The 19,684-nt window shown below is 41.2% G+C and overlaps 3 protein-coding genes and 1 long non-coding RNA gene across 15 annotated transcripts in view; 2 read left to right on the top strand and 2 right to left on the bottom strand.

Moving 5' to 3' along the window:
* The window catches only part of LOC125739110 (sialoadhesin-like), a 247,290-nt gene continuing 227,606 nt past the window's right edge, over positions 1-19,684 (top strand). Inside the window, exons 1-9 of one of the 2 annotated variants that reach the window (XM_049008874.1) lie at positions 1-190; positions 1,340-1,702; positions 2,302-2,655; positions 3,522-3,779; positions 3,991-4,093; positions 4,751-4,802; positions 5,325-5,467; positions 5,610-5,693; positions 6,066-7,708. In XM_049008874.1, the coding sequence (XP_048864831.1) occupies positions 136-190; positions 1,340-1,702; positions 2,302-2,655; positions 3,522-3,779; positions 3,991-4,093; positions 4,751-4,802; positions 5,325-5,467; positions 5,610-5,688 (1,407 nt within the window). In that variant the 5' untranslated portion in view covers positions 1-135 and the 3' untranslated portion in view covers positions 5,689-5,693; positions 6,066-7,708. Of the gene's footprint in view, positions 191-1,339; positions 1,703-2,301; positions 2,656-3,521; positions 3,780-3,990; positions 4,094-4,750; positions 4,803-5,324; positions 5,468-5,609; positions 5,694-6,065 lie in introns of those variants that run through there. The other variant, XM_049008875.1, reaches the window with a different exon arrangement.
* LOC125739113 (transmembrane protein 53-like) overlaps positions 7,344-19,684 on the bottom strand; it is a 223,749-nt gene continuing 211,408 nt past the window's right edge. For all 11 annotated transcript variants that reach the window (XM_049008900.1, XM_049008901.1, XM_049008920.1 and 8 more), the window contains one exon: positions 7,344-7,986. The gene's annotated coding sequence lies outside the window, so the exon portion shown is untranslated. The remainder of the gene's footprint in view (positions 7,987-19,684) is intronic.
* On the bottom strand, positions 8,132-15,283 carry LOC125739117 (transmembrane protein 53-like). The gene is made up of 3 exons (XM_049008922.1): positions 14,781-15,283; positions 9,144-9,189; positions 8,132-8,816 (listed from the first exon to the last, which is right to left on the bottom strand). The coding sequence occupies exons 1-3, from the start codon at positions 14,933-14,935 to the stop codon at positions 8,388-8,390; spliced, it is 630 nt and encodes a 209-aa protein (XP_048864879.1). The 5' UTR covers positions 14,936-15,283; the 3' UTR covers positions 8,132-8,387.
* On the top strand, positions 9,924-12,097 carry LOC125739118 (uncharacterized). The gene is made up of 2 exons (XR_007397057.1): positions 9,924-10,421; positions 11,064-12,097. It is a non-coding gene; the product is annotated as an uncharacterized LOC125739118 (long non-coding RNA).

The raw sequence follows: 19,684 nt of genomic DNA, 5'->3' as shown, positions 1-19,684 counted from the left end.
GGAAGATAATGTGTTAATATTCACAGTGCTGAAAAGGCAAAGGAGGTGTTAAGTCATACTCTCACTCAAGATACATAAATACTATCAGCCATCTCAGAGCAGACTGTGAGTGATAAAGAGCTCAGAGCAGCAGAGATGGGAGCTGGAGACTCTCTGACCTTCTGGGGCCTGGCTGTGCTCGTCTTACCTGGTAAGAGCAACGACTATCCAGTATTTGTCAGAGTTTTTTGTTCAGAACCGAATCCTTCTTCATGCTGCAGTTACTGTTTAGTTGGTATAATTCCAGCCTCATAAGGGCTGATTTGAGGTGAGAGGGGATGTTTGCTGGAGAGGAATGTCCAGTGGGACCGTTTGGGGTCTAGCAGAGACATTTCTACCATTTTCTGTCTTTCTGTGGTTTAGAAATGTTCCTCATATGAGATAAAGACACACAGTGCATCTGAGTTATATTTAATCATTTAAGAAAAGCACACCAGTCACGGTAAGGCATGTCCTGCAGTGAGGTCGCTGCTTCAAACCTGCTGCCATTTATCATCAATTTGGCTCATTCCTCATCTTCTCATCTTCATCACGTTACTGCAGCATCTGTTGTGAGCAGGGGTGTAAAATGGAAGAGATGGCTGACAGAGCACACGTCTGGCGAGTCGGACATTAATCGTCTCTTTGGATTATAAATTCCTGCATTTCTGCTGTTTAATATGGGCCTGGTAGCTTCCGGTGTCCTGCAAGTTCATTATCAGATTAGTTTGGCTTCCAAACTAGTTCAAAAAAGGAATTTTTGGTTGTGTTTTGATGTGTGGTCCAAAGATTATGAGAGCATAAATGTAAATATATAAAAACCAAAACACATATTTCTGAAAAGCACTTCCAGTTCAGACATGGAAATAACTGCATTCAGTCATAAAGACAGACACTGCCTCTCTGAAAAGCACTTGCAGTTTAAGTATAATCAACATTTTAAGCATGATTCACAGTAAAGTATATTTCTGCTTCTTTTCTCTCAGTATGAAAATTCATTCTTTAAAAAAGGTGATCTGATTGTCCAGGGGCTCCTGCATTTATAACCATTAAAACAGGCTGGAGGGGGGCAGCGGATCCATTGGTGATTGTTTCAGATGTGAATTAAGAGTATATAAGCAAACCTCCAGCGTTCCTCGGCCGGTAGAATACTGACCACAGCCCGGGGGGTGAGAACCCCAACTCTAGGTCATGAATCCAGTCTGATTCCCTACGTTGGCATATCTAGTAAAGAAATGCTTTTCTCTCTGGTGGCCGGTCCCAATGTTCCCCATCTTAAAAACTGACACAGAGGTTATTTTTTATAATTGCTGTCTTCCAGGGGTCATGAGTCGTGACTGGAATGTACGGTACCCAGAGAAGCCAGTCTGTGCTGCGAGAGGATCTACTGTGGTCATTCCCTGTGGGTATGATTATCCAGAGGGTTACAAAGTGGAGACAATCATGTGGTGTCATAATAATAGTGACTGTAAAGACGCACCATATGTCTGTCACAGTAACGATATAAATGTCAATAGTCAGTACAGAAGCAGAGCAGAGTGTTTGGGGGACAAAGAGAATAACTGTACATTACGGATAAAGAACATTACAGACGCTGATGCTGGAGTGTATAGATTCAGGTTTATTACCAATGAGGAACGTGGAAAATGGACTGGTCCGGATGGAGTGACTCTAAAAGTTGATGGTAAGTGTCTATAAATATACTTCCAGCCAATGGTATCATCAAACATAACAATTTTGGCTCTGCAATATATTATTTTAGAAACACTGACAAAAACTCCTGCTTCTAAAGGGTCTGGTCTATAAGACTTGCTGTAGATGATAAATATAATAGATTATGAAGCACTTTGGATAAGTGGAACTTTTGTGTTTCTGTGAATTTGATGCAATTTACTCTAAATAAAAGAGTAGCAAAGAATCGGTGAATTACATAAATAAGTATGACTGTCTGTAGAATTAAAGGTCATAGCGACCACATCTAATAGAGATATAGGAGTAAGAGAAGGAGACATTGTGGATTTAACATGTGGCACAGAAAGCTGCTCTCACCCAATCAGAAACCACCTGGTTTAAGGACAACCAGCCAATCACAGAAACTCAGTCCATACTTCACTGTAATCCTGTCTCTAAGCATCACTCTGGAAATGAGTCCAATGCTTTAAAAGGCAGTAAAGTCTCCAAAAATTGATTTTATTATTCAAGTTAAATAGCAGCACAACAGCATTTTACTTAAAGCAGCAAACAACATTGATATAACTTTTCAATATGTTTTGTGGGTTCTAGGTGGTGCATGGTCTGTAAATTATACAGAGAGAACCCTGTGTGCAGTGAGAGGATCGACTGTGGTCATTCACTGTCGATTTAATCATCCAGAGTCATACAGAGTGGAGTCGAGGATGTGGAGCCATAATGCTGAGGACTGTGCTGGAAAATCATATGTCTGGCACAATAATAGTCATAAAATAAACATTAGTACTGAGTATAGAGACAGAGCAGAGGTCTTGGAGAACACGGAGAACAACTGTACATTAATGATAAAGAACATTACAGACGCTGATGCCGGACTGTATAGATTCAGTTTCACAGCTGGTAGGTGTGAACTGTGCGCTCAGCCTGGAGTAGAACTGCGAGTCGGTGGTGAGTCTGTACTGTCCTGCACTTTCACCTTATTTTTGTATCACACAGCATAACCAGATTGTTTGTATTCTATGCCTATTTTCATTTAGAAATCACTGAGTGAGATACTGCTGATGGGCTCATTAATGAACAGGAGAATACCAGCTCTGAGAAGAACATGTGTAGCAGCAAGCAGATTATAGCAGTGAGAAGCTAACTGGGATTCAGTGTATAACATGTGGCTCTGGACAATAATGCTGATTTACAGCTTTAGAATTTGCTATGTTAGAGCCTGTGACAGAAATACAGTACTGTGCAAAAGTCTTAGGCAGGCAAAGAAAATGATGTTTAGATTATCCTCGTGTTGGTGTAAAACTATGATATGATGCCTGTCAAAGTGTGTCAGCTTAGCCATTTCAGAACCTCTGCTAAAATCATCCTAGTATTTGCAGTGACCGTCCAGTGCAACCATGTATTTTTTGACTTGGCCACTAGCACACCTTATACAGCTAGTCAATCTGTCACTGACTTTTTAAACCAATACATTTAATTACTTAATTGAGCTGTTGGTGAAATTTAACGAAATCATGGGACGGCTGAGGTGCCCCTGAGGAGAAGTTTGGGAACTGAAGCGGTGTTCATCTAGCCATCCAACTAGATATCAGTAACTTTTTAGAAAACAGAAGAAATTATTACTAGTTTTTATTGTGTTACTCTTAATCTGCACATCTCCTAATGTTAAATTGTGGTTTTTGTTCTAAGCCAAAGTACACTTGCTACCCAGATAAACATCTTTAAACATTTCTTTGGACTGCCTAAGACTTTTGCATAGTACTGTACCTCACACAGCAATGCACTATTGCTTGTTCTTCTGGGTATGATTTCAGAATTAAAGGTGATGGTGACGTCATCTACAGGAAAAGGATTATTGATAGAAGGAGACTCTGTGAATCTGACATGTGGCTCAGAGAACTGCTCTCTCAGCCAATCAGAATTCACCTGGTTTAAGGACAATAAATCAATCACAGACACACTGTCCACAATTCACTTCAACCCTGTCTCCTATAATCACTCTGGAAACTACTCCTGTGCATTGAAGGGATACATAGGGACTGTGTCCAGTACCCTGATACTTAATATTCAATGTGAGTATGTAGTCTGATCCTGGTAATCAACAGCACAGTCTGATTCTCAAAATCTTGGTTGCAAAACGTTTTCCAAAAATGCTCAGAAATGCATAAAAATGCCCACAGAAACAGAATTAGGAGTAATAGTTACTTAGATTAAGGCAGAGGAATAAAATGTCCATGATTAAAATAAGTTGGCTTGATTAACATGCATGTTTTATTGATACAGCCTGTATTTACCCTGCATTCCCTCACTATAACCCGATGACAGTGATACTGGTGTGTTTGGGGATACTACTGCCTGTTTTAGCTGTAACAGTCTGCATAATGAGGTGAGTGTTTTATTATTCATTCGCTGTAAAATAATGTATGCTTTTTAAAACGCTGAGTATTTGTGATATTTGTTTATTGATTGATGTTACAGTTTATTCCGAGACTCGGGTAACTGGCTACCCATCATCTGCTCTGCAGTCATCATGCTCATCGACACAAGCACAAATATATCACCAAAGATTAACCCTAAATGAACATAATCAAAGGCAGTGTGCTGAGCAGAAACCCAGGGTGATGCCCTCAGCTGCCCCCCAGTCCCCCAAGAGCCCCCATTCTCTCTCCAGTCCCTGCTGTTTTCCCTTTCACTTTATCCTCACAGATGATCACCTCTAACTAGCTAGCCTAGCTGGGCCCCAGTTAGCTGGTTAGCAGAGCTCCCTCAGTGCTCAGCGTGACCCCTATGTCTCCATGGTAACCCCCCATCCCAGTCTCTGACGCTAGTGTCTGGGGGAACACTGCTGGGCTTTAGCTGTAACAAACCACGTGATTGGTTTAATTTATACTTTATTACACATTAATTTGATCTGATTTTTAAGCTTTTATGAGAAAATACTTGATTTTTTTTGCAGTTTATCCAATTTGCCAAAATATAGGGTGTGGTGAATGTAATTTGAAATAAAAAAATATTTTATTTCGGTCTATCTCATGTCTCTCAGAAGGAAGAGAAATTCACTGAATGAGCCAAATGACAGAGGGGGTGAAAAACAAGTATGTATAATGTGTTTATGAACCTGTTTTAAGGGTATGATTATGTTTTAAGGGTGTGGTAAGTTGATTGTGACGCCCGGCCCGTCCGCTCCTCGTGTGTGCCACGCCCCCTAATTACCCACATGTTCTTTCCTGATCGTACCCAGCTGTGTCTGATTATTTTCAATCAGTCCTGTGTATTTCAGTCCGTGTCTTACCTGAGTACGTTGTCTGTCATTGATGTTACCTAGTGTTAGTTGGCGTGAGATGTTTCCCAGTCCTCGTGTAACTAATAAATCCCCGTTCACCCTGCTTTTGCCGGCTCGACTGCCTCTCTGCCCGTCGCCCCGTCCGTGCGCTTCAACCGCAATCCACGAGCGTGACATTGATCATTTATCAGATTATTTTTATATACCCTGATCCCAGGGATCTGATGCACAATTGTGGATTTTTTTTTATTTTTTTACTTCAACGCCAATTAATTATAAAAACGCCTCATTTATTTGTATATTCAAATTTCCCTTTGTCTCTCTTCATCTACAGATCGCAGAAGATAACGAGTATGCAGACATTAGAGAGTCTGGCTCTCAGACCGGCAGCCAGAGGCAGGAAGCCCCATCTCAGGGGGAGGGGGAGGAAGTCTGCTATGCTTCCGTGCAGTTTAACACCAAACCTCCAGGCAGGCAGTAAGTGTGAATTCAGCTTATTTTACTTCATCTGTATGGGTCAGAATACAGAAATACCAAGAGCAAAGTTATGTTTTAGAATTGAAAGCGAAAGACGACTGTCAGACGGTAATAATTAAATGTTTACATTCAACCGCTGCAGGTGTGATGTCAGTAACGCGGAGAGCCCTGATGATGCAATCTTGTACGCTGCAGTCCGAAAACCAGCCATCTGCAGTTAAACCAGGTAAAATATCAGGACCATCATGTTCTTTATTGTTGGCGACACTGAAACTACAGAACATCACAGCAATATCTCCAACATACACCAAGCGCGATATATCGAATGAAGTACTGATGGCTCTTAATTTCTACGCCAGAATTCCTGTCTGACTCAGTCTATCCACCGAAAGTTCTCATTGGAATGGCTTTGTTGTGTTTACACACACAAACATAAAAGTGATTTTAAAAAATATTAAATTCATGCATTCATCTTTGGATAACTTTTGTAATATAGGATCTCTGAAACTTTTATTAAATTTATTAATGAAAAGTTAATTATTTATTTACAAGTGAAAGTAAAATGACATCTACTTATATCAGTAATCAACCATTTTAGGAGTCTTCCTCACTTGCGATTCCACTCCTCTGCTTCCTCCTGCTGGATCCTCCCCCCCTCCACAAGGATGCCTCGACAAGGACAGCAGTCTCTTCCAGAGCTGATTCCATAGAGCACACTGGAGCTGCAGTGAGCATCGTAATGCACACTGGAGCTGCAGTGACCATCATAAAGCACACTGAATCTGCAGTGACTATAAGGCACTCTGGAGCGGCCCTTTGGTAGAGAGACACTCTCAGGGAACTGAGTCAGTTTGTCAGTTTGTGCCTGGTGCCCTTTTCTGGACAAAGATTCAGTTTCAGATGTTTCAGAATATTTATTATCATTGTACAAATACAACGATATTGGGTGCAGTTCCAGTTGTATTTATGTATGTAATAATCTACAGCTCACACCCTTAGCTCTGAATCCTGCTTCTGCTTTGTGTGTGTAGGGCTCCCCCTTGTGGGCAGTCCAAAGATAGTCTGGTCTCCTGCCCAGAGTGAGCTGCTGCTTTGTGGCCTGTGCTGCCTGGCAAAGGCCTCCCCCACGACCCTGACCAGGAACAGCAGCTGGAAGATCATTTTTCATCATCCACTCTGCCCAGGAGATCATTTTTTGCATAAAATTGTGTGTGCACTGCTGGTTTGTATTCCTGGTGCATAATTACTTGCTGGTTTAACAAAGTTAGAGGGAGCAGAGTCTGCAAAGGCATCCTGGCACATTTAGGCCTTTGCACAGTGAATCCCAGCTGGTCAGGAATAGGGATGGGACAGGGATGGGATAGGAATGGGACAGGGATGGTATAAGAATGGGACAGGGATGGGACATGAAGAGCAGAGACAGACTTCCTGCGTGGAAACAGTATCATTGTAGACATTTGCAGTGCTTTCATAGGTTTACGGCTCAATTTAATGATTTTGGTCTCCATTTACTATAGTAGCCTTGCTGTGTGTAAACAGTATCACTGTATTGATATGGCTGTATTTTCATTGTTATATAGCTTAATTGTAGGATTTTCCTTAATTTTCGGTAGTAAAAGCCATTCATTTAAACTCTGTGGTCCTCTCTCACACACAATATTTCACAGATCCTACAAGCCCAAAGCATACAAAGCTAGAATGGAATGGAAAATGCACAAAATAACAGTGATTCTGAAATTTGCTTTGACTTTTATTTCATTGCAGACAGTATGAACCCAAGACAGCTCATGTTCACTTTTATGTTCATATAGTTCATGGTTTGTCTGACCATTATTATTATTATTAACCCAGGTTCATGTTTTTCTGGTCAACTTCATTTCCTTTGTTAATATACATCCATTCCTGTATTTCAGGCCTGCAACACATTCCTAAAAAAGTTGGGACAGGAGCAGTTTAGGGCTGGTAATGAGGTAGAAAAAAATATGTGATTTAAAGCAGGTGATGCCAACAGGGGATTGTAATTATGATTTGGTACAAAAGCAGTATCCACAAAAGGCTGGCAGCATGGGGGCAGTATGGTGTCGAAAGCTGGCAGTATAGGGGGAAAGCTGGCAGTATAGGGGTACCTACCCCACCATCACACCCACTCTCTGTTTTATGTTTATAATCACTATATATAAGTTTAAGCTTTAGCAGTTATGTAATGTTTACTGTGTGTCGATAAATGTCTTTTTGTTGAAACCAGTGGTTGTCTGTGGTCATTCAGTTACATCTGGCAGATTCAGGTTTGGGTAACATCTTACTTAGGCGACACAGGGCATCCCCACAAAAAAAGTTTGGTTGTGACATTTGTGTGTTGGGTTTTTATCGCTCATTTACACATCACATCAATGACATCATACCATCAATCGCAAGTTGGTAGTTGCAATTTGTTACAATTGAAATTTTTCATGAAATAAATGTTTCCAAGCTTCACCTGTAGCCCATACATAAAACCAGGAAGCACTGTGGTATCACACCTACAGACAGGCGTGTGTCTGTGTGGTCAGCATGTACTGCTTATACAATACAGGGCCCCACCGTATCATACATACAAAATAAACAAAATGCCATTCAAACAAACAAACAAACATCCACTTCAGAAAATAGTCTGAAAATAGTCCAGTTGTTCGCGTATCTTTATTGAGTGTAAACAAAATATGGGCCTTAGGACAAAACAGAACATTTTAGCATCGTTTCCCCTGTACTTATCAGTTACTACCTGAAGGGAAAAACGCAGGTTCAGTGTTTATTTTCAGCAGGTGGTCTCACATTTTGGCTTTGAGGGGAACCATGCTGAGAGAATGTATGAACTCCTGAAGCGTGGAGAGGTACTCCTGAGGGTGATCTCGCAGGTGTCCTGCATGGGTGGAGTCCTTCCTCAGAGCCTGCGAATCAGGCCGTCATACTGGCCGGGATTTCTGCAGATGTGGACCAGCAGCTGGCTGAAGGTGTAGCCCCCTCCTGAGAAAGCATGCACCAGCAGGGGGCGCCACACAAACCTATCACTCTGCAGCACCTCCAGGACCTTCAAGACATAGTCAAGGCCCCATTTCGGCCAAAGGAACTGGATGACCCGGCTCTCCACGATGAGCACATCAAAGCCATTACGCAGGTATATGTCACAGTATTTGGCCAAGCCCCGAGGCTGAGATCCCAGCCAGGGAAGCAGCATCAGCAAGGGTCTGGAGCCACCCTGTGGTGGCCTACTCAACACCATGGATTCATTCAATAAAAACGTGATGGTTTTGCTGATTTTGTGAGCGGTGACGCCGCTCAGGATGGCAGACATAGACATCATTGTGACAACCTGTGGAGGGGGGAAAAAGCACTAGGGGAGGCTCTGCCATTTTCAAAACATTTTATTAATGAATAAGCTGAAAGATGTTTAACATGCACAGAGTAACCGTAAAAGACAAAGTCATGTGCTGGTTACATAAACAGTGGCTTTAGTAGAAGCACATTTTATACAGCTAAACGTGTTTGTTTTTCGTAGTGGTCCATGTCAAGAATAACAGACAATGACATAAATATCTTGGAGAGGAAAGTGTTGCGAGATTACAGTACAACCCAAAGACAGACAATGTCTGACTGACATTTCCCACAATGTACACGGTTTCTCCCCCCAAGGCTTTACCTTCCTATCGGAGTTCCACTTCAGACTATTTCGCCAGGAGAAGGACCTGCCGTGACATGACATTCTCGGTAAAATAAATGCATGACCACAGTGCCTTGTCTACTTTCCCAAACCAGATCATTGTGACCGTCCCTTTAAAGCTGTTTCCATGGCTGGGGAAAGGGGCCCTATATAGTAAAATAGCTTAAACTATTGTGTATGGGCGTCCACATTCAGTTCATGTCCTTTTGTATGGTCTATGTTTCTAGTAAGAAAGGGCCCCAGACACATACAGGTTATACTATTGTCTATGGGCGTCCATGTTCAGTTCATGTCCTTTTGTATGGTCTATGTATCTAGTAAGAAAGGGCCCCAGACACAGGCAGCTTATACTATTGTCTATGGGCATCCACATTCAGTTCATGTCCTTTGTATGGTCTATGTTTCTAGTAAGCAGCCAGAGCTCATAATGCCCCATGAAGCCACCAAGACAGGCGAGAGCAGGACTAAGAGCCACAGGGGAAACTGTCACACAGCAGCAGGTTACTGGAAGTAACAGAGAGATACTGTCTCAGTAAATCACATCCACCTTTTCTGACATATTCATTGCTTTTCACAAGACATTCTGAGGTAACTGCATATTTTACCCAATTATATGAAAAAAAACGTTATGCTAGTTTTTGTTCTAAAAGAACCTACTGTTAACTGGTTTGTATTTACAGGACGAAATTGTTTAGCTTTAATATGTGAATAACTCATCCAATTCACACAAGTCATAATAGCATAGCATCCACATGTACACTGTAATCCCAAAAGTTATTTGCATTCAAATGGTTTAGCTATAATCACTGATGGTAATTAATTTTCTCTGTAAAACTAAAATCATATTACTGTGTCAGACAGAACTCATTGGTTGAAGCTTTTTGCACTTAACCTATATTGTTTTGCATGTGATGCACTAAAATGAATACATTTAACATGGTTCTTTCTATTTTAAGTTTATTCTAATAAATAGTTTAAGTTCAATTTTTATAAGAGAATAAGTTTTAAACTCAACAATCAAATAATAAAAGTAAATTTGATGTTTACTGATTATGTTTAGTTGAAAGTACTTTCACTATTTTTAAGTTTTTGTTGCCCCTCCCATATTTTTCCCGCTGGAACCGAAGAGACTTCTGGACTTGTTTGTCAGAAGAAATGAAGACAAGTCGTTTTTGGTGGTTTTGCCAGGGCTTGGACATGTTTGTTTCAGTCTTCAGTCGATAGGGAGTACTTTTCCTCAAACCTTCACGCAAACTGGTGAGTTAAATCTTTGTATTTCAACGTTAAGCAAAAATAGTTGCATGTTACATTACGCAAATGTGCACGCTAATTCAATCTACAGTGAACCCTCGTTTACCGCGTTACGTCCCAAAAACAACCCGCAATAAGTGAAATCCGCAAAGTAGTGAAAAGTATTTATTATGTAAGGAATAATTGACGACGGGCCGTTGATTATTAGAAAAATAATGCACACCCGAGGTGGTGATTCGCGTCGTGGCCGTTACACCTCGGGTGTGCATTATTTTTCTAATAATCAACGGCCCGGAGTCAATTATTCCGCTTATACTACGGTTGCCACACATCAAGACATCGATCAGATGATATATTTCAAGGGATTCGTCCGGTTTTTCTACTTAAATCGCTATTGTGAGTAGGATTATTTCTTCATCATCTTTATTTCAAATGTAAAATGCAGAGGACAAACTTCATTATACAGTTGTATAATGACAATAAGCCTTACAGATTCCCCAGATTTTCCGTTTTTTTTTTTTTTTTTTTTTTACAATTAACTTGTACTTAAATAATAAACAGCATTTATAGAAATACAATACTTTGACCTTTTATACTTGTGTTACTCTCCACCAACAGGTTAACTCACTGTTTTTCCCCCCTCTGTAGAATGCTGCTGATGGTGACCTTGAAATCCCAATAGGAATCATCTTCAATGGTGAAAACGGAAGTCCAGAGCAAGAACTGAACCCCTCCCAACTGGGGATCCTTCTAGAGGGCAATGTGGTTATGGATTCCATCTGCAGTCTTCCTTTGGCAATGTGTCTCCTGTTCGGACTGACTTATGCACTCCACTTGGAGTACCCAAAGTGCATGAAGAATACCTTCCTGTTTATCCAGCAGATTATGCTGAATCTGGGACGAAACGATCCTCCTCCAAAACTCCAAAGGCTAAAAAATGAGCTTTCAATGTGAGATACTGAGATATGTTCTTACCTTAGCTTTGAAGAGTTGATGCATACCAGTAACCCTAGTGCACTCTGAAGCATTGACTGAGTTACTGGGGGGATGAAGAAGTGCTCCTACAGTGTTATTACACCTTGTAATATAGTACCCCTTCTTATCGGCTTAGAAAATCCACACATTAAATTTAGTTAAACTAAACTTGGAAGAGTGTCACTTTGAGGCTTTGCTCCATTTGCATGACTGAGGGCACGCACAAAGACAAAACTGGTACACATCAACTCGTCAAAGCTAAGGTAAGAACATATCTTATGTAAAATCAGTGACCTATTCCTTTAATTTCATTGTCTCGCTGGGGCCATTCCTTATTCCATAGTTTTTATTTTTCCAAGTTAAAATATTTGTGGAAATAAGTTTTACTGTTACAACTTGTTACCCAGAGTGTCACACCAAAGTTCTTTACTTGTGATACACAGTTTTATCTGTTTAAAAGGATTGTTTTAAAGAAAATGTTTTATATGAAGTTCAATTGTGCACTTGTTTCACTTACTGTGAAAAAAAAACTACCTCAGAGACCACAAATAAGTTCTTGTCAAAAAGTGTCTTGGAATAACTGAAATATTGAAATAATGTTTCTGAAAGAAATGTTTTCTTAGAAGCGCCATGTGTAAAAATTGTAATACTGTTCAAAGGAAAACAAAAGTCTTGTTTTGTTATAAATAAAGTAAAAAAAAAAAACACTTTAGTGTTCTTTGGTTTTGAGTGTGTTTGCCTTGACATATTAAGTTTTAGTAATAATAATACATTTAATTAAAAGACGCTTTTAATTAAACAATATGCAAAAAAATGAGTTTTGTAATATTAGCACCACTTAAACAATTGAGTTTTTTCTATTAGTATTAAGTTAACTGTACTTAAACAAATTATTTTTTAAATATTGAATACTTAAACAGTTTAGGTAGTGATGACTCAATATAGTACATTGTGACAATTTTACTTTTAAGTTTACTCTACTAAATCAGTTGATTTTTGGTTTTGGGTTGATTACTCAAATCATTTGAAGGGAATCGGTTTCCTCAAACGATTTAAGTGGATTGAACTTATCCGGGTTTACAGTGTATAATTGCCATATCGACCAATTCAGTTTTTAATTAACAAAGCCTTCAGCTGAAATAGGTTTAAGAATATCTTTCTTTAATGAAATAATATATGTATAGAAATATTAAGCACTATTATTTTCAGTGTTCTCCAATGTGTTTTCAATAAGTTTAAAATATCCAATAAATGTATATAGTTCTATTGATTTTATACATTGACCATATGGGATAGCCTAAGTATGGCTTACTAGTAAGCCTAAACATATAATCTGATAGACACAATGAATTAAATGCTGGATATTAAATTGCTCATTAAAATGTCAATTAATTACAATGAGACAACTTGCCTCCATGGCTCTTGCATAATACAGCTCTCAAATTTCACAGCAAGCAGCGAAATTCAATTTTTCTATTGGTTCAGCCAACCCAAAAAAGTTTTAAAGAGTTTTAAACACAGACAGGTGCGTCCGAAACAGATTACTTACTACTTACATACCGCATTTGGTCAGAAGCGCATCAGTACGGAAGCCTGCTGGTTTGCATGCATGACAGCAGAAGCAATGCACTGGGACACACTGGGGTCACGTTCGTGGCCTTGTGGCACAATGTAGCCATGGGTTATGTACAGCAGAACTTCGGAGAATGTAATATGTCTTCCTGCCGTTCCATCGACCCTTCGGACCCCCACCTCACAGACCTACGTACCGCTCCCTCTTCATAGACCGCAGCAAACAAAAGCTGCAGTCATTTCGGACGCGCCCATGATCGTGGGCGGGTGAGCACTGGCTCACGCACGCGCAGCTTGTTGGCATAGGTCAGGACCCCCTTCATGAGAGTTATCCCCCCAAAATATATTTTTTTTAACCTAACTGTGTAATTGTAAGCATTATATTAATCTGTAATTAAAGCATTTTTAGTTTTTAAACATTCCTTTTCCACCCTCTCTCTCATGGTGGTTTAGTCCACCGCCTGACGTCCCCGGCCCCAGTACCACAAGCATCAACCGAATTTACATAAATGATATGGATACCAATATATACAGTATATATAAAATTTGCAGATGACACCAAGGTGGGTGGTGTAGCAGATACTGAATTAGCGGCTCAGCAGCTACAGCGGGATCTTGTTTTAATTAGTGACTGGGCCGATACCTGGCAGATGAAATTTAATGTCGATAAATGTAAGGTACTCCATCTAGGGAGCAGAAATATAAAGTACAGGTATTTCATGGGTGTCACTGAAATAAAGGTAGCTGATCATGAGAAAGACCTTGGTGTGTATGTTGATGCTTCCATGTCCCATTCTCGCCAGTGTGGGGAAGCAATAAAAAAGGCCAATAGGATGTTGGGGTATATCTCCAGGTGTGTGGAGTTTAAGTCAAGGGAGGTAATGCTAAGATTATACAATTCCTTGGTGAGACCTCACCTAGAATATTGTGTGCAGGTTTGGTCACCATATCTTAAAAAGGACATTGTGGCCTTAGAAAAGGTGCAGCGTAGGGCCACAAAAATGATTCCTGGTCTTAGAGGAATGTCATACGAGGAACGGTTACTTGAGCTAAATCTGTTCAGTCTCAAGCAAAGGAGACTGAGGGGGGACATGATCCAGGTATATAAGATTCTAACAGGTTTGGATGCTGTTCAACCAAATAGTTACTTTAGCATTAGTTTAAATACACGAACTCGTGGCCATAGGTGGAAATTAGCGGGAGAACATTTCAAGCTGGATTTAAGGAAGCACTTCTTTACACAGCGTGTAGTCAGAGTATGGAATAGCCTTCTTGATAATGTAGTGCAAGCTGAATCCTTGGGTTCCTTTAAATCAGAGCTAGATAAGATTTTAACGACTCTGAGCTATTAGTTTAGTTCTCCCCAAGCGAGCTTGATGGGCCGAATGGCCTCCTCTCATTTGTATAGTTCTTATGTTCTTATGTCCGTAGCTCAGTGCTGGTTCGCCACCAAAAAGGAGCCAATTTGCAGTTTTTCCATTGAAACAGCGGATGTGTCAGACGTATTTCTTTACTTCCACCACTTATCAATCTGGACGGATATCTTTTGCAGTGTAAACGCTAATGCGTCCTGGATGGGTCCCAGAGAAAGAGGTTACGATAACTGTGCGTGGGGCAGTAACGAAATCAGCTGGACACTCTGGAGAGGCATAATAGACACAAATCTTTCCCCTATCCGATTAACTTAATAATAATTAGTAACGTATAACTACGGCTGCCTAGACTGCATCAGTGTAACAGCTGGCAGTATTCTGTCAGGCGTCATTTTACTATTATTTTAATATAAAACAAACCACTACAATCTGCTGTAAAGCTTACCTGTCCTCCAGGAACTCCCGTGAGTTAGTGAGTCCAGTTCCTCCCTTTGTCTGGAAAACACGCATTAAGCCTGGCATGGTGTTCCACCTGACTAACCTGTCATCTAGCAGACAGCTCCTGCTCCTCAGGATAATAACCCTTCTTTTTCCACACATGAATCTCCCATCTCAAAAACGTCCAGCGCCAACAGCATTATATTTTAAATGGAGTGAAACTGCATATATCGTCTTTGTTTCTTGGGGTCCGAGGCAGTACATACAGCTTGTGTGCACACTTGATGGGATGATATTACATTGTACTTATGTTGTTTTTTTATTTATTTAAAATATAGTATAACATCATTGCACCTCCGACCAAAAGGGTTTTCACAGAACAGCAATCGATAACAAAAGAGTAGAGGAAGAACGGTTGTTGTTGTAGTTATGGTGAACAGAATTAAGACACAGACTAGATACTTTTCCTTGGGGAGGGGCTTATAGCGATAACCTTGCTGATTGGCTGAACACAAGCGCTGGCGGTCACATGGAAGTTACACGGAAGTTACACGGAAGTGCAGAAAAAGAGCAATAATAAAATAAAAGTGGAGCAATAGTGCGGATGGAATTATCTTTGTACCTCAGCTAAATTTTATGCATCACTGAATACCGTTTTGCTTGCGTCTTCATATTTCTGCATTCGAAAATCTGACTGATAGCCAATAAATAGTCTAATACTGCTGATGCCAGTGCTTATTAGTAAAATAAAATGACATAATGTTTTGTGTAAAATAAAAGATTGATATGCTGGCCAGATTTAATAAGAATTATAAACATGTCACGGTTTGGTTAAAAAGGAGACACCAGCTTAACGTGACTGCAGCTGAAGAAGTTTTAAAAGGGGAACTTTATTTTTTGTACAATATATAAGATTCAGTCTAAAGAAAGACAGGATATAAGTGGAGATAGGATATAGTGTAAAAAAGCATAAAAGCCGATCCACGATGCTGGGGGACATACAGACCTATACAGTGGACGCAGAAAAAGCGCGTGAGGCAGCAAGACGGTGGGTCTTAGGAGGGCTGTGGCTGCCGAGTCCCACACTGACACCCGCAGCGGGACCAGACTGCAGCCGGAGCCCTTAATTTCTCTCTTAAATATGATCTGACACACTGTAACTAAATGAAAAGATTGTACCATTGCTGACTCTGACTTCTGGTCGGGACAACAGAGACACAGACCCCGGTCGAGAGCAGAGCCCCCCGTGGGACACTCCTCCCCCTGCTCTTGGCCGCAAATATCAGAATATCTATCAGAAATGGGTAAAATAGTCATTCTGGGTAAAATCTTCCGTAACTTAATGCAAATACTAAGCAAAACCCTTTTATGTAACATTTTGTCTCCACAGAGACGTCCTCCCGATTTTCACAGTGACACTTACGCAGCTCTAGATGTGAAGAATCAGTCACCTGACTATGATACTCTGATGGTGAGTCTCTTATATGGAGCACAGGGAACTAAAGAGCGTTTTTAATACCGTGTGTCCACAAAATGTCTTGTGGTTCTTCTCCCAGATGCTGAAGCCTGCAGCCAGTGACAGACACCCTGCAGTTTAGGAGTCAGCTGAAGATCCAGTTTATAGAAATATGATGTATAGTGAAAAAGGATGATATCAGGGATCAAACCCAGTGGCCTAAAACCACCAACCAGGCATTTATGTAGAGTTATATGTATATGTGCACATTTTGCAGATATTTAAAGGTTTCAGTTTGCTTAGAACTTCCCAGGATTCCAGTTTTTGATCGGTTTTCTTGATTCCAAGTTCAGATTCTCCATCCTCCCCGTGCAGCTGGGCAGTGTGTCACCCCTCTGTTTTCCTTCAGCAGAAGCAGGACAGGAATCCTACAGCACGGTGTTGGCTCCGACGCACTGGTCTGGCTCTGACACACTGGTCTGACGCACTTCCTGGACTCGTGGCACTGACCAAAGTCTCTCTTCCACTCCTCACTCTGCTATTTGCCACTCGCTTCATTAACTGCTCATTTCTCTAATGTCTAGAATGATGAACATGTTTAGGTTTGGTTGTCACTGTGCTGCACTGTAACCCAAATAAAGCATCGCTCTGTAACTGGCGCAGGGGCCTTCAGGAAACTTCCACTGGGCATTAAAAACAAACTCCGTGTCAGCTGCTAATGGTCGACTTTGTGGCTGAGCAGGATAGACCTGGGTGCCTGAGGTCAGTGTTGGGCCCTTGGTCTGACCTCCTCAAAGATGTATGTTGCTTTGGATGAACATAAATATATAATAAATAAATGATCTGATAAATAAGAGAGAGCTGCTTCCTGTCTCTTCACTCTACATCCTCAACAGAAAATGCTGGCATTTCCACACACGCTCCCTCAGCCCAGCAGGGGGAGGTATGGAGACTCACCTGGCAACCCTTCTTCATCAGATGTCCACCTGGACTCTCCCCCTATCAAAAACTACAGCACTGTAATTATTCCGACATGTGTATAATCAATGTGAATGTGTCACATGCTTTAATGTTAAAATAAAGTTATTAGCGTAAGCCCTGTCTGCCCCTTGGCCTGCTTGAAGAGTCACAGTGCCGTTCTGTCGCCCCCTTGTGACCATCATCACTAACTACAACCCGTGTCTGACTCCTGTGACAAAAATCTAAGCAGGATAGGAATTTTACAGAAACATGTCAGTTAATGAATTGCCATCTGAGGAATCGAAGACCGCCAGCATTCAGCGCTATTCTCCTTCAGACATAGGTATTTCTCCAGATTCTATAACTCATTTAAAATCTTTTAATAAGATTATGCACTGCATTGGGTAAAATCAGTCAATTCTTTCTAATGGTGCATTAAAGTTAGATCATTGGTGCATTTTTATAATGAAGCTTTGGGCAAAGAGACAAGCTTCAGTTCTTCCTTCCTTGTAAATGACTCAACTTTTTGTCAGTTCTCCTTTTATACCAAAGCATGATATTGTCACCTCTTCAAAATGCTTTTTAAAAAATTCCAGAATGTTCAGCTCAGGCCTTCATTGGTCAGCAGCCACACTACCTGCAGCTGAGCCTAGATAATCCACCTGAAGCTAAGCAGGTTTGGCCAGTACTTGGAAGGGAGAAAGCTGGGTTGCTGCTGGTTGAGGTGTCGGAGTGGCTAAGAGGGAAGCCCATCGTGTGGTCACCGATCACCTCAGGAAGCATGGATGTCAAACATGTGCCAGTATTGAAAGCCAAATCGAAAAGAAACTAAAAACTAAAACTAAAAAATAACTAAAACCAAATACAAAAAAAGTACATGTGCAGTCTCCCTTATTTGACTCTCCCTGCCGGCCCCTGGAGGATGGGCTCCCCCTTTGAGTCTGGTCCCTCCCAAGGTTTCTTCCTTCTTGGGAGTTTTTCCTTGCCACTGTCGCCTTTGGCTTGCTCACTGGGGGCTTTGGGTGCGGATGCTGTAAAGCGCTTTGAGACGATGTAATGTTGTGATAATGTGCTATATAAAAATAAATTTGTTGTTCTTTGTTGTTCCTGTGAGGGGATGCATCTCTCTTTGTGAGAGTATTTAGCCTGTTAACCAGGAGCTGCTTCCTGTCCACTGAAACCACATCCTCCTCACAGAGAATTCTTCCATCTTCTTATAGCCTTTCATATGCCCTTAGCTGATACTGTTAGTGAAGCATTGTGCAGCTATGTTGCTACACTTGGCTGTTCACAGTGTCACACTCAATGGACATTAACAAAGCACAGGCCATGTTCACAGCTGAATGCAGGCTTCAATTAAATTTAAATTCATCTCACCTGTTATTCAGATTATACAAATGTACTTCTGGCCAAAAATACTTAAGCAAGTGGTCACTTCATGCATGTTGAATGCACAGTAACAGTGCTTTAATAGCATCATGTCTAATTTATCAGAAGGGTCCAACAAAATATCCAGTATTTTGGCAGGAAAAAATGTATGGAAACACATATACCACTAATAATCACAAACAATCTATCAGGCTATTACTAGTGTGGGTTGGTTTACCATAAAATACTCGTACTGCCATATCCTGCCTGCCACACTCCTCCTGCTCTTTCTCACTAACACGGCTTAACAAACCACACCTGGGGCCCTTTTAGTGTTACCTCCTGTTCCTACCCTCTGCTTAATCATTCACAGCTGCCCCCAGTTTGCTCCTTTGTTATATAAGAACCTTGCTCCCCCCACCCCACTTTTTGAGGTGAAAAAAAAAATAAAACTTTGTAAAGTAGCATCTCTAAATAGGGTGGATGCAGTGATGTTTTAACTCATCAGACTCTCAACCATTATAAACTACTGATAGCATGTGTTTCCAGCAGGTAGGTGTCCATTAACATGCACATCCCCATACCCGTACACACACACACAAGCTCATCCCCGTGCCTGTACACACACACACGCTCATCCACGTGCCTGTACACATACACAAGCTCATCCCCGTACCCATACAGACACGTGCACTCATCCCCGTGCCTGTACACCCACACAAGCTCATCCCCGTGCCTGTACACCCACACAAGCTCATCCCCGTGCCTGTACAGACATGCGCACTCATCCCCGTGCCTGTACACCCACACAAGCTCTTCCCCGTGCCTGTACACACACACGCAATCATCCCCGTGCCTGTACACAGACACACAAGCTCATCCCCATGCCTGTACACACACACGCACTCATCCCCGTGCCTGTACACACACACAAGCTCATCCCCGTGTCTGTACACACACACACAAGCTCTTCCCCGTGCCTGTACACCCACACATGCGCTCATCCCCGTGGCCATGCACATACTTGCGCTCATACCCGTGGAGTTTGGCTCATTCTTCATCGTCTCAAGTAAGTGATACCTTACTCCTAAGGCTGTCATCAGAATTAGCTGTGGTTTGTACCACAG

The sequence above is a fragment of the Brienomyrus brachyistius genome, chromosome 3 (assembly GCF_023856365.1).
Source record: "Brienomyrus brachyistius isolate T26 chromosome 3, BBRACH_0.4, whole genome shotgun sequence".
NCBI lineage: Eukaryota > Metazoa > Chordata > Actinopteri > Osteoglossiformes > Mormyridae > Brienomyrus > Brienomyrus brachyistius.
This window is presented reverse-complemented; position numbering and strand designations above follow the sequence as displayed.

Bases quoted from the DNA above. Each gene is read 5' to 3' on its own strand.
- LOC125739117 (XM_049008922.1), bottom strand. From the start codon at position 14,935: ATGTGTGGAAAAAGAAGGGTTATTATCCTGAGGAGCAGGAGCTGTCTG. The intron at 9,190-14,780 runs GTAAGCTTTACA...ATGTCACGGCAG, and splicing joins CGGGAGTTCCTGGAGGACAG to GTCCTTCTCCTGGCGAAATA. The intron at 8,817-9,143 runs GTAAAGCCTTGG...CCCCCTCCACAG, and splicing joins AGTGGAACTCCGATAGGAAG to GTTGTCACAATGATGTCTAT.